We start from the raw sequence: 13872 nt of genomic DNA on the forward strand, positions 1-13872 counted from the left end.
AGCTCATGATTCATTTTCTGAGCAGTTCTCACCGGGACATTGGCGCGTATACTTATACAGTGAGGAATACAAATTAAACTATGGCGATCGACTATTTGAGTTACTGCTATGCCGGAATCATAGTTGCTGGTGGCATAATAGGTTACGCCAGAAAAGGTAAATTCTCAATCTTTGCCATCCTAGATAGATCAGTCTCTTTCATGATTCATAAAAATGTTGAAACGTAGCGTCATAAGTGTTTTCATTACCAAAGTTACATTGAGCTATTTTGATGAGATTTTAGAAGTATGCATCGCAAATTGCGACAGAACGTAGACGATTTTGAGGAAAATATTCCTTGTGTCATGCTCTTCCAGGTGCTGCTAAAATTACAAGATGATTCTAATACAAAACATAACTACTTTAAATTAAAGTATAATTATCCTATTACAATCTTCCTTTATCTGACTGCACTCATGACATTAGTTTTATATACTGTACGTAAACATATGCAATGAGAAGGTATACGTGACTTCCAAATGTCAGTCAGTATGTTGTTGATTTGTAATGATGACATAGCAGTTTAGGGCATAAAATTCTTTTATCTTTTATTGTATATCTTTAGCAGCCACCGGCTAATAATAACTTCATCTTGATAAATACAATTTCAACAATAATTAGCAAGGGATATTTTAAACTCGATTGTTAAAACTAATTGATACTACATAATGTCTTAGAAGAAGAAGAATTAAGAAAGTTCATTTAAGAGTTGGATCTCAGAACTGCGCGTATATCTAATTAAACAGTTGTGTAAGGAAAACAAAGTCAAAATAAAATATTTTTAAAATAAATTTACATACTAAAAACCAATAAATCTGAAAGATTTTCATTCAGGAAACTGAAAACCCGGGGCTTAATCTTATTTCAAGGCAAAGAACGCAGTCACCGTTCACGGGCCGAAGTAACTTGAGATTCATCCTCCTATTATATCTACTGTACATTGTTTACATTTTTCTGAAGAAGATGGGCATTGATTTCATAAGCTATGGATACGCAACAGCTGTAGCATTTGGTGGAGTTTTAGGATATGTTAAAGCTGGTGAGTAGGACCTGTCATTGATGGAGCTTTCGATTGTGTTAAGGGAAGGTGGCCCAAGGGTAGAGGGGCTGCAGTAAACGTAAGTTTTGGGTTTAGGCCTACCTTAAATTATTTCTCGCCGAGCACAAATCATATGTTTTCACAAATAGATATCTTGTGATTTATTTAGCATTTTTTTTAATATCCTTGCAACAGATCACCCGGATTTTGGGATTTTCCATGAATACTTACATAGATGTCGTGTTATGTAGAATTTTTTAATTCTGTACCCATGGGGAGACCACTATGTTTTTAGGGTTTTTGTAGATTTCCCATGCTAGGGTTATGCTACATTATGGGGCTCACTTGGGGGAAAGCAGGGTGTGTGGGCTGGGAAAAATGAGTTTTATGTTAGCAAGATGGATTGGATTGTTTAAAAGGGGCTGTATTAAACCAGGAATACATCCTAACCTACCCTTGCATAACTAAAGGTCTTGTACACACGCACATTTAAGTCAGACCCTAATTATCTTGCTTGATAGGGCTATTTTAATAAATTTGGGTAGCAATATATTACGTTAATTCTGAAGCAGTTATGTGAGTGTATTTTTTAACTAATTTTTTTTATGTATTTCTGACCTTTATTATTGGTGAAAACTATTTGCTGGGTGTTGGTGAAAACCAGATTTTTTAGTTTTCTGTAAAAGAAAACTATTGTGCCAGCTTTGTCTGTTCATCTCCCCTCAGATCGTAGACACTACTGAGGCTAGAGGTTTTAAATTGGTGCGTTGATCATCCACCCTCCAATCATCAAACATATCAAATTGCAGCCCTCTAGCCTCACTAGTTTTTTTATTTTATTTAACGTTAAAGTTAGCCATAATTGATCATACAGCTTTATACTGAGAACACCAAAAGAAAGATCTATTTTTAGTGGCCTTGATTATACGCTGTACAGAAAACTCAGTTGCGCAGAAGAAACTTCGGTGCATTTTTTACTTGTTTGTCTTTTTCTTCCCCATATATCCCTTAATTATGGGGAACCTCAGTGGTAAGCCTTGGTTTTTGGTGAGGGAAAAGACAAGATGTGAGTGCAATGCACCAGTCAGAAAGGTAGAAAATGGAAAAATCCAACATAATCATTTATCTTTTGGTTGGAGTACTTTGAGAGGAAGCTGGTGTATTTGAGGAAGCTTGGTAACAAGGTACAGTAGTTATGGTAACTATTGACAAGGGATGAACAGATATCTTGTACGGTGCTTACTTTGGTTGTTGTTGTTGTTGAAGCTCTTGTAAGTATTTTAGGGTAAATTTTTTCCTTCAAACAGTGATCACATTCTGGAGTTGAAAATATGATTTTCCTATGTTTCTTTGTTTGAATGCTTTTGACGTTCATATCATCAACAAATGATTAGTTTTAGAGGTACATACTACAATTATGGGAGACCACTGTGAGAAACAGGTTTTGGGTGAATTCTAACCTAACCTAACCTAGGACACTGGGGCCACATCTCCCTGTCCTGAATCTCCCCCCACTGAATCCAAAATGCCCTATAATAGGGTAGTGACTAAGCCTAGGACACCCTAGGGAAAGTGTTGAGTTACTTCTGAATAAAAGCTTCTCCAGTCTACACTAATTTTTGAGAAAATCTGAAGACGCAAAATTACAGTATGAAGGTCCCAATACTTCCTCAGCCAATAATTAGCAAACAAAACCAATTTTCATGCTGGAAAGTGTGAACTTTGAAGGAAAGTACCTCTGTAATCACTTACCAAATCATTACACTTATGCTGCTTCTTTTTTTGTTTATAGGTGATTACTCTTAGGGCAGTCTAAGGAATGAGGAATCACCAAATTTTGCAATAAAGATGAAATAATCAAGGGAACAAGACTTAACACATCCACCAAAGCAGCCATGACTGAGAACTGAGGCTGGTTTTTAAAGCAAGGCCTGAATTCTGAAATCCCATTTGATCAGTGAAACTTGAAACAAAAGAATCAGTCATGTTTCAGGATTGTTCCTGTACCGACATTTCAGATGGAAATAAAAGATGTTCAAAATATGCTTGCCATCCTTACCCACAATAGGGACAAGGAAAAGCAGATAAAAAAAATGGATTTGCATTTAATCTGCACAGATACAAACGAGAATCTTATCTTAGCCTCACCTCTTATTGACACATTTGTTCTTGCCTGCTGAAGGAAAAGTGAGGACTGCCATTCAGGTGAGTGGGTGATTTATCCACCTATTCACATTCCCGCCACTAGTTAACCACCTTGTTACCAAGCATGAACAACAAACCTGCTTGATTATAATAGACTTTGGGTTTGTATATCAAGGAAAACTGCCATTAATCTTCAAAAGTTACACATTTTCAATCAGTTTTTATTTAATCCATTTTCATAATTTAAAACTTGAATTCTCTTTCATTCACTGCTAATACATTGTCTTGTGGTTTTCATAGCTGTTTAAAGTACTGTAGGCAATTTTTCTTGTGTTTGCAGGTTCTTGAACTTCTTCATAGTTACCTTACCAAAATTAAAAATTGGACATTTTATGTGTACTGCTTTTTCAATTTTTAAAATAATGACCAATGAACATGCTTTGTGAAGGCATACCTATTTTCAGAGTTTTGTTAATTGCTCTCTTGAAAAATCCAGGTAGTGTGCCATCATTGGGAGCTGGCCTGCTATTCGGCTCTGTCCTGGGTTATGGTGCATACCAGCTAAGTGAGAATCCTTCCAACTACTACCTCACTTTAGGCACCAGCTCAGTTTTAGGGGGCATGATGGGAATGCGATACCTCAACTCCGGGAAATTCATGCCACCTGGCCTTATTGCTCTCTTAAGGTAAGATTTTGTCTGAATTGTAGTTATAAACTGCATGATAGGTTGTAGAACTTTCATGTCAAGATCTACACAAATGCAAATATGCTATCTCATTATACCCAGAGTACTATATAACCTTTCATCATGGACTTTTGACAGTTTGTAAATTAAGCAGCTGAAATTCTCTTTTGCACTGTGATTTACGCAATGAAGCTTAGTGGCCCCGTGGGGTCATCTTTTCACTCATGCTGCCTTGCATTCCTGGATATTTATTCATATAGCTGGTAAGGGAAGTTCCTCTTCTAGTATATGTTAAGAAACAACTGGTAATGTAAGTTAATTGGTTTTTTAAATGATGATCACATGATTCTCATTTTAAATATTAGATTTTCATATGCCAGGTGATGACTGTATTCAGTATGCAGTCCTATGATGGAAAGGTGTAAGTTTTATTATTAAAAACTACCATTAAGAACTTTGGACATTGTTGTAAATACTCTAGTGAAAACTTTATGTAGAAGTGTAAATTTGTCCCAATTTTCAGCTTGGCTATGGTGGCAAGATTAGGAGCGAGAGCAGCTGGGTTGACTTCTACGAAGTTGGAGTGAGCAAAATATACTGTGGAAGGTTATTAGATGTAGTCTGGTGTTGTATTAGTCTTTGCTCTTCAATTGTCTTAGTAAGTTGGAATAAGGAATTTATATGTATGGGTATAATGCATGCTGAGCCGTCGGCATTAGAAAGTTAGACTATAGGTTTTGATTTAATTTTATTTAAATTTTGCAACAGTATACATAGTGAATATTTTTCATCAAAAAATAAATTTGTAAAATTATGAACAAATTTTCTTTTCCGTTTGTATGTAGGAGTATCTTTGTAACACATTTTTAAAGTGTACAGTATACAAGTAATAAACAGAGACCATGCTTGCAAGTAAAACAAGCCCAGATGTATAACAGGAACCCTAAATATCTTACCTAAGTTGTACGAGATAGAGGAACCAGTATGTAATTATAACCTTGTACACTAATCATTATGAGTTTCTGCCATGCAAAGAAGAATCACAGCATGCACTACAAAAGGGATTGTAATATCCCAATTTAGTGAACATCTTTGAGAAATAGTATCTCTCAAAAGACACTATGTTGCCATCATATTGATGCTTATTAACTTTCCCTTTATTATTATACTTTGGTTAAATGTTTTCCTTGGCTTCCTTGCCTTGATATCCCAAAATCTAACTTTTACAGATTCAGCTGTGTTTTCTACTAGTGTTGCATTCAATCTGGTATACTAACTATAGCATTACGTACAGTTTTTGACAGCACTAAGTGAAAATGGGCCAGAATATAAATGAATGAATCTATCAGTGGATTGCTGTTTCACCTGCAGATTGTGTATTCACCCGCAAAAGGAAATGAAGGATCTACGTTAGATATATAAATGCTTATAAGATGGTATATCGTTATACAAATGAGACAATTTTTATTTAAAGTAAAAAGTCTTTAATATTTTTATAATACAGTTTACCCTGCATCAGAATTTATTCAGATAAAATGTGATGAATTATGGGTGACATCTTTCCAGTTGTGAAAACCTGTACATTGTAAAAAGTTACAAAAAGTTAAGCATTAACTTGACTAGACAATAAAAAAGCCTACTCTTACTAAGGTACGATGAGTCTGTAAAAAAAAGTTTTAAAAAATCTTGGTCATTACAGTGAGTTACAAAAATGTACAAGCTACAATCTCTCTCAAACATGACTAATTCACAACATTCACTCAAACACTTTTGTTTTCAGAAGTACCAAGATTACCTCTAAGCAATGTGAATACATCTAATAAAAAGCAGAAAACAAAGACTCCACAATGATTTTATCTTCTGGATATATAACCCATCTTCCTTTTCCATAACATTTCATCACAGCTCCATAAAAATTGTAGGTCTTGCTTCCACTGTCCTCTAAATCAACATCCATTGCATTTTCATTATGTTTCTTACTATCTTCTTCAATTTGCTCACAAGAAATGACATCAATCAGATCAAAACCTGTTGTGACAGGCTTCACTCCCCAAGCACAGCCTAAAGTAATGTGTGCACGGCTGCCTATTCCTGACGTCGGCCAAAATCGATTTTTCACCATTTCCTGTGGAGTTATTATTATTTTTGGTTCACAACTATCAACAAGATTATCATTATCATTGCCTTCATCACCATCATCATTATCATGTGCACTAGTGGTTGTATAAGGTTCCTTCTTATTAACAAACTCTGGCACACGCATTAAATTATCAGGAGGAGTTTCATAGTCATTACTGCCCCACAGTTCTAATTCTTCATCTGTTAATTTTATCCGAGCCCCAAAGGTTCGGGGTGTTATTACAAAGCCGATGATATTGAGTGGGTAACACTGGCCAAGAGCGCACTTCACTTCTGGATCATTTATGTACTCGAGAGATCCGTGTGGTTTTCCACGACCAGTAAATTTTGCGGTTGTGTGTAAGGTGATGTTTTCATTCACAAAATATTGCAGTATATCTGAAACGTAAACAAACCCTTTAGCATTTAATATAAAAATATAATTATATATTCACAAAATAGGGTTAACACCTTAATTTAAGACTGGAAATGTTTGCCACTGGATCTAACTTTCTTATGTCAAGCATATTAAAAATATACAAACAAAAAATAACAGTACCTAAGAAGTACTAAAAACATAGTATTTTTTTCTTAGAGTACCAACTTCTGACAAAAATATTAGTATAGGCTTGTGAAAAAACACCAGTTGTTCCGACACAATATACAAACCATCGGTTCTTTACATTAGGAAGTACTTATGGCGAAGCTGGACATGGCCGTTAAACTGTTGAGCAAGGTGGTTAGGCAGTAACTACCATCAGGTAGGTGGGAATACCCGCCTGCCCGGATGTAAACATTCCAGTTTGCTTTCAGCCATCATGCGTTGCAGATGTGTTTTTGGATCTCTTCGCCTGACTATCATTAAGCTCTTTATTATCCCGGTGGGATCTTTCTGTATTTCTGTGTATGTATTGTGTGTTTGATATTTATTAATACAAATCCACGATTTGTGATAGCCTTGCATAAGCTGTCGTTCCCCTGCGTCTGGGTCTTGGGTTTAACGGCCAAGGGAGTATTTAGAGGGGCGTAACCAAGTGGTAATGCTTCTCTTCCAGTAGCCCTTTATTTAGATACTGAAGGCGTTCCCCTTTACGTTCAGATATATTAGATTGGGACATATTATCTTTGCTTCCCTACACTGATCAGGACGTAAGAGTTCGCTCCCCTTCTTGGGCCCCCACCCTCCATGTACAAGGGCATGACTACTTCCTTTCTACTTGTGCTGAGTGTTGTTTTTGCCACCTGTGCTATGGAGAGTTGCGGGGCGCAGGGGGGAGGTTGCAGGCGTCGTCGGTAAGTTTCGCTTCCATGGCGCCCTTGGTGGCATCCCCTCCATTCTCTCTCCCTGTAGGTTCTTCCTTATCTCTCCTTCGGTAGAGATCTCTCTCCTTCACCCTCTTTGCTTGCTTATTGGGCAAAGACCGCACAGGCGGGGAAGCGTGGGCAGTTGGGCGACCTCTTCTAAGGGGCCTCCTCTTGCTGTGTAGGGCAGTTCCCCTTGGAGCAAGAGGAGTCTCCCTCTACTAATCATCTTTGCTTTTTCTTTCAGGTTGACAGTGAGCATCGCAGGCACAGCAGTAGTTGGCTGGATATCTCAGTTGGATATCTCTGCATGAAGTTCTGACGTTCATTCAGTGTTGCTTCGGAATCGACCACAGTACCTGGTTGGAATGGCATAGTCTCACGTCGGAATCATTCCGACTCTGTTCCCGCCGATATGGATCAATTGCTGTCATTGCTGGCCTTCATGTATGCTGTGGCACTGCCTCTGGCATATCTGTGGTCCATCTGCTCCTGCTGTTTCCTGTGTTATGCTCCTGTCGACTCAACAACAGCCTCTGGGCAGCTCTTCCTGGTCTCCTGCTGCAGCCATCCTGACCGTTCCTGTTGCTGCTGATTACTTTCATGTGTCGTTACTGGCTGCTGCTGTAGCTCCTGCCTTCCGAACTGCTTCCGTAGCTCCTGCATCGGCTGTCCTGGTCGTGCCTGCTGCTTCTCCTGGTAGTCGTGTCCTGGGCCACTTCCAATGTGATCCTGCCTAGCTGCCCTGGAGGTTACGATGTTTCGTGTCCACCATCCTGTAGATTTCGGAGTGAAGGTGAAGAAGTCGCCCTGTGGAAGTAGCCACCGTCTTCTTCAACTTATCTTTGATTTCATCTTCTCCTGCCTCTTCCCTTCCTCTCCCAAGGTTCGAGGGGGTCCCGGGTACCGGATAGACCTCTGTCGGCTGAAGGAGAGGAAGGCTGCTTCTTTTCTCTTGATGCCCTTGGACATCTAGGACTGCCTCCTTCCGAGGAGGCAGTGGGTTTCTCGTTGGCTCTTCCTAACCTTCGGGTTAGAGAACCAATTCGCATACCCCTGGGTTTTGTGTTTCGGGAGCCATGAGCTCATAGATCTCAGTTTGCACTCCCGTTCCCAGTCCTAGAGGTTCCGCCTCTAAGACGGGGGATGCTTTGGGCGCTCGTTCGCAAGCTGCTTCAAGTGCTCGAGATTCTGTGGAATACTGAGTATCCTGATTTGGTCTGGGGAGTACTCTCCACGGCCCAGTTCGGGAGCAGTGTGCGAGAAAGGGCCAAGGCACCCAGGTGTCTCAGCTCTTCCTCCCAGCACTACAAGTGCTCCCCGAGTGCTTACCAGTGCTCGGTCGGGTTCCCAGCCTGGTGTCTCAATCCTATTGGTGTGAACACCAGAAGAAGCAGGGAAGAGATTCCCTTCGGGAGTTCTGCGGGACTTCTAAGGGACTGACTCTCTTCTGGGAGACAAGTTTCTCTTGCTGGCCCTTCCCACCCTCAGGCGGGAACCGATTTGCATTCTCCTCTGCCGTCTCTCGTTTCGGGGGCCACATCCTCATTGCCAGTCTCAGAAGTCTGCGTCTAAGACTGGTTCTGTGCCTGGCTCTTTTCGATTTCTTAGGAAACCAAAAGCAGCCACTCTCGATTTTTGGGAGTCCTGTAGGTCGCTCAAGTTCTATGAATCATGACCACTCTCCTGGTGAGAGGCACAGGACGAGAGAAAGTGCTGAGACACCCAGGTGTCTCGGTGCTGAGACACCGGGCGTCTCGATACTGCCTGCCAGCTGCTTCGGTTGCATGGCCGGGTTTCACCCTTGTGTCTTGAACCTTAGGGTTCAAGCATGCAGGACAGCAGACACAGAATTCTCCTTTAAACCTTCTTCTCAAGGGGCCTCGGCCTCGAAGGAATTTAGAGTTCAGGAAATTAGCGCTAGTTCATGGCAGATGAGTTCCGCCCTGTCCAGTTCCGATTGTGTTCACGAGATCGGCTTGGCTCGGCTTGCTCGCCCCGCCTGGTCCCTGGTTGCAGAGACTGGCTTGGCTTGCCCCCACCTACCTCCCAGTCCACCGCATACAACCCGGGGATCGCGTTCGCATGATCGGCTTGGCTCAGCAGGACAGGTAGAGGTACTCTTTCTCCTCACCTGTTCTCTTTTCTTCTCAACTGTCAGCGCAAGACGGACAGAGAGAGCTCTGACGAATTTGTCTTCGGAGTTCGGCTGCCTGGCATGCTTTGGGTGTCTGTCCCCCGATTGTCTCGTTGTACAACCAGGTAGCTAAGGAGGGTTTCTTGGGATCTGTCAAGTCTCCCTCCAAGGAGAGAGGTACAGGAGTTTTACGCTTTGGAAGCAGCGAGGGTCTTCCTCTTCAAGTTGCAATCGCCCTCATTTTTCGTCAGCGCAAGGATCCCCAGGACAGGAATGCAGGTCCCCCAATGAACAATCTTCATCACTTGCAACCCTTGCAGTTCCTGAGGGGCCGCCACGGTCCTTGTTTGAGAGAGCGTTCTTGACCAGATGAATACTTTTCTTCGAACAAGGGGTTCATTCAGGTTGAGACACCAAGGTTCTCCCCTGCCTCGACAGAGTACGAATTCTTCTTGCCTCAGAGAGTCTTGGCGACTGCAGGTTGTTCTGATTCTGCTTCACCCGGACTGGAATCTCTTTCGGCTTCTCCTTGCCATGAAGGGTATTCTCTTCCGCAACAAAAGGCGGCGATCCTTCACTTTTAGGCTTTCTCTCCTTGGATACGACCATTCCTGGAAAGAACCCTGCCTTCTGCAGACTGGTCCTGTCCGTTGGTGGGTCTTCCTATATCAGACAGCAATCTGTGGGCAATTCTGGAGCTAAGAAGGAGGACTTTGTCCTAATTTGGATCTCTGGTTTTTTAAGTCCTGAGTTGGCTCAACCCTTAGGAACGAACCTTTACTTGGTTCTGCCTTTCTTTCAGAAATTTGTCAGATACCATGGTAATCAAGGTTCATACCAGGGCACTGCCTTGTCCTTTGGACAATGGCCAAGACCTTTGGGTCTTAGTTAGTTACCTTGGCCCGACCTTGAGTTCAAGCCAGCCCCCATCAACTCGTAAGTAGTCCCAGGCTTCAGAAGAAGATCGTGGAACACATAGCCCTCTTCTTCCCTTCTGGGAAAGTGTGCATAACTGTGTCTCTTTCCACCCTCTTTTCCATAAGTGAGGAGGGCAAAAGGGAAGAGAGAAAGAAGTATCAAACGGGCAGAAGTTCTACTGCAGATGCCTGGATGAAATGATACTTATCAAGTCTCTGGAGCTGGCAGCGACATTGCCGAGACCTGGGAGAGGATTCCTTCGGGAGAAGTATCTATTTCCCTTGGGTCTTGGTAATTCTTTTCATCAAACTTCCATCCCGCTTCCTCTCCCATGCTCCCGATTCAGGAAATGCCAGCCCGGCTAGAGCTAATCGTCTTGGTACCCTGTCATCTTGCAGAAGCTTCCCCATAGAGAATGGAGGTCTGCTTCCATTCCTCCATCCTTCTTTCCTCTCGAAATATGAGGAAAGAGTTAGGCTAATGCTTGATTGAAGGAACCTTCGAATATGCTTGCATATTCTCCTCACATTGTGTGTGTACTTCCGGATTCACCGATCGAGGAATAGGGGCACACCTGTAAGACTTTGTCTTGAAGGTGTGTAACCGAGACGATCAGTAACCTTCTCATCAACACCCTGGACTCAAGGCAGCCTTTTGGCCTTCCAAGAATTCAGGATGAGTTTTGCGACACTCAGTGGTTTTGTTGAACAACAAAACCACAGTGCAGTAGTGGCATTCCTCAACAAACAAGAGGGAATCTTTTTTTCCCTCCTGTTTCATCTGTCAACATTTGCAGGTACTCGAGTGTTCTATAGCGCACTCGATAGCTCAATTAGCCAGATACATTCCTGGTGGGGATGTGTTGGTAGGCGAGCTCGGCCTCGGGTTTGAGTGATCGGGACGGAACGTGCTGTTCACTCTTTTCTTCACGAAGGTTCACAAAGAGACTACTTGACTCAGAGATCCCTACCGTCTTTCTGTTGCCTCCCTGCACAACAAAGTCAGTAGTTTTCTCGCTCCTTCGTACCAGACCCAGGGGCTGCTACAGGTAAGACATGGGGCTGCTACAGGTAAGACATGCTGTCGTTTTGGGAAAAATCAACATCTGCGTTTCTCCCTCCGTATTTGTCTGTTTCGCTAGGGGTTCACAAGCATTGTTCACCCCAAGTTACAGACAAATACTGGAAGACTTCGCCTTTCGCCTGACCTGATAGCTCTGCTTCCGAGGCATCGAGAAGAGTTCTGCTTGACCCAACCTCCTGTAGCAGCTACACAAGTAGTGGTTCTTCAGGCAGTACATCCCCATGAGTTCAGGACTGGGAGACCTTCCAGCTTTCCTTGCAAGCATAGACTTTCTCACCGAGCGGCAACGGATATAGCTGGATAACTCTTGAAGTCCCTGCAACACTGTCCCAGGGACTGAATCTGTCTTCACTGGTGGGTGTCGTTGACAAAACTTCTTCTCGGGTCAGAGTCGCTCTTCAAGTCTGGACTTCCTTGTCTTCTCCGCCAGGGATTGCTTCTCTCCCTTTCATTTGTGAAGAACGTAGGCCCTTGTGACCTAGTCTTCTATCTGAAGTAGCCTTCTCCTCAATCGAGATTTAGCAATGGATGAGAAGCTTGTTCGGTCTTGTTGTCCCAGGGAACTGTTCCCTGCGTGGCATGTGACTCTTGTTTAGGGTTCCTGTTCCGTGCTCAGCACTTGCCCGTATGAGTCGTTGGATAGAGATGTGCCCTCTTAGGACCATCTCTCATCTCGCTCAAGCCTTGGCTTAGAAGATGGAAGAACAAGTGAAGGGGATCAATACCTTGACTCCTCAGATGTCGTAAGTGGACTCTGAATCCATTGGCATACTGTATTGTTGGGTTCGAGTCCTTCTTGTCCCCCTCCTCCTCGGAGGATTTTTTTTTTTTTTTTTTTTCCCTTGGACTTTGTATCGATGATCCAGATCAGTCATTACTTTGTCCTATTAGGGAGCTCTGGTACTTTCCAGAAAGGCTCAACATTCCCAACCTGGATATCGTCCATGTTTTCGCTAGTACTATCTCTCCCAAGGAAGAAGTGTCTAAGGAAACATCCGTCTCCTGGCTTCGTGAAGCGATCAAAGGAGGTACTTGGCAGCTGGCGACAATGATAGTGGTACTTTCCACCCGAGAGCTCACGAAGTCAATGGCTTGGTCCATTCCTCGCATTCCGGAAGTTTCTGTTGGTCTGGAAGCAAGATGTGGTCTTGCCCACAGGCCCTTGGAACCTTTTTTCCTTGGCCCGTGATGGCTGCTCAACAAGTTGTGTTTTCTTACCCAGCTCCTTCAAGAGGGCTAGTAGCATCTCGCCTAAGGTGTTGGTTCTGGAAGTGAGAAGGATACCGAGAGTGACTGGTCTCTCTTCCTCCTCCTTCCCCATCCTCCTACTTCTCCTCCTTCAGGATGAGAATAGGACCCAAACCAATACTTGCTGGATCTGGTGTCTGATGCAGTACTACACATCGAGCACCTGTTCTATTTTTCTTCTAAAATCATAGAAGCAATTCTGCTCCTTCCTCTAGCAAGGTGAGGAAGGAGAGACTGGCAATAAGGGAATCCCTATCTCGGGTTTTCCTTACTGTCTCCGACTCTAAGATTCTTCCCAGCCTATTTCGCATGAGTTATGTTTCCTCACTCATGCCAAAAAGGTCCAGTATCTGACATTTGATCTTGTAGTTCCTACACTCTGATCAATATGTCAGAGGCATGGTACTCCTCCTCGCTCTTTCGACCAGGAGGAGTAGCCCAGGTGTGCAGAACTCTAGTCAGTTCAAATGACTCACTCAGATTCCTCCTTCCAACCAGTGAGTCTTCCTAATGTAAAGGACCGATGGTTTGTATATCACGACAGAACAAATCACAATTTTTGAAAGTAAATTGTATTTTTCCTGACTATAAAACCTGAGGTCCTTCACATTACATTTTATGCCCGCCTCATGGCACCCCTCAATCTGAACCTGGACCGCCTCATGCCACCCCTCAATCTGGACCGAAAGGCAAACTAGAATGTTTGCATCCGGGCAGGCAGGTATTCCCACCTACCTGACAGTAGTTACTGCCTAACCACCTTGCTCGAGAGTTTAACGGCTGTGTCCAGCTTCACCGTAAGTAATTCCTACTGTAAAGGACCTCAGGTTTGTGTAGTTAGGAAAAATACAATTTACTTTCAAAAACTGTGATTTAAACCAAGATTCAACTAAGATCATTTGCATTTTCTTTAAATATATAAACCAAAGCCTTCTACTCAGTTTTCCTGGCATAAACTTGAAATGATTGTCGAAATTTCATAATAAAGTGGTTAACTGGTGGTAAGCGAGTATGTGGCTGGGAACCAACCACTCATCTGATGGAAACCCAGAACTTTTTTCAGCGCCAAGGACTATGTGGGGAAAGCTGAGGTGAGATTATGACAGATGGCCTAATATACTTAGGAAAATCAATCTTACAATTTGATGTTCGTTCTT

General features: G+C 42.5%; 2 protein-coding genes across 13 annotated transcripts in view; one reads left to right on the forward strand and one right to left on the reverse strand.

Moving 5' to 3' along the window:
• Positions 1-4731, forward strand: LOC136832703 (transmembrane protein 14C). Of its 2 annotated transcripts, none has more exons than XM_067094154.1 (3): positions 1-156; positions 3720-3909; positions 4433-4731. In XM_067094154.1, exons 1-3 carry the CDS (start codon positions 81-83, stop codon positions 4494-4496), a joined length of 330 nt encoding a protein of 109 aa, XP_066950255.1. In that variant the 5' UTR covers positions 1-80; the 3' UTR covers positions 4497-4731. The 2 variants fall into 2 exon arrangements, with proteins under 2 accessions (XP_066950255.1, XP_066950254.1); XM_067094153.1 differs by lacking the exon at positions 1-156 and adding an exon at positions 895-1078.
• Positions 4645-13872, reverse strand: part of LOC136832701 (2',3'-cyclic-nucleotide 3'-phosphodiesterase-like) — a 25652-nt gene continuing 16424 nt past the window's right edge. For all 11 annotated transcript variants that reach the window (XM_067094145.1, XM_067094149.1, XM_067094150.1 and 8 more), the window contains one exon: positions 4645-6426. In XM_067094145.1, the coding sequence (XP_066950246.1) occupies positions 5726-6426 (701 nt within the window). In that variant the 3' untranslated portion in view covers positions 4645-5725. The remainder of the gene's footprint in view (positions 6427-13872) is intronic.

The sequence above is a fragment of the Macrobrachium rosenbergii genome, chromosome 50 (assembly GCF_040412425.1).
Source record: "Macrobrachium rosenbergii isolate ZJJX-2024 chromosome 50, ASM4041242v1, whole genome shotgun sequence".
NCBI classification, from domain to species: Eukaryota; Metazoa; Arthropoda; class Malacostraca; order Decapoda; family Palaemonidae; genus Macrobrachium; species Macrobrachium rosenbergii.

Excerpts from the sequence above, each read along its gene's own strand:
- LOC136832703 (XM_067094154.1), top strand. The coding sequence starts at position 81 with ATGGCGATCGACTATTTGAGTTACTGCTATGCCGGAATCATAGTTGCT. Across the intron at positions 157-3,719 it reads AATAGGTTACGCCAGAAAAG|GTAGTGTGCCATCATTGGGA; the intron begins GTAAATTCTCAA and ends TGAAAAATCCAG. Across the intron at positions 3,910-4,432 it reads GGCCTTATTGCTCTCTTAAG|CTTGGCTATGGTGGCAAGAT; the intron begins GTAAGATTTTGT and ends CCCAATTTTCAG.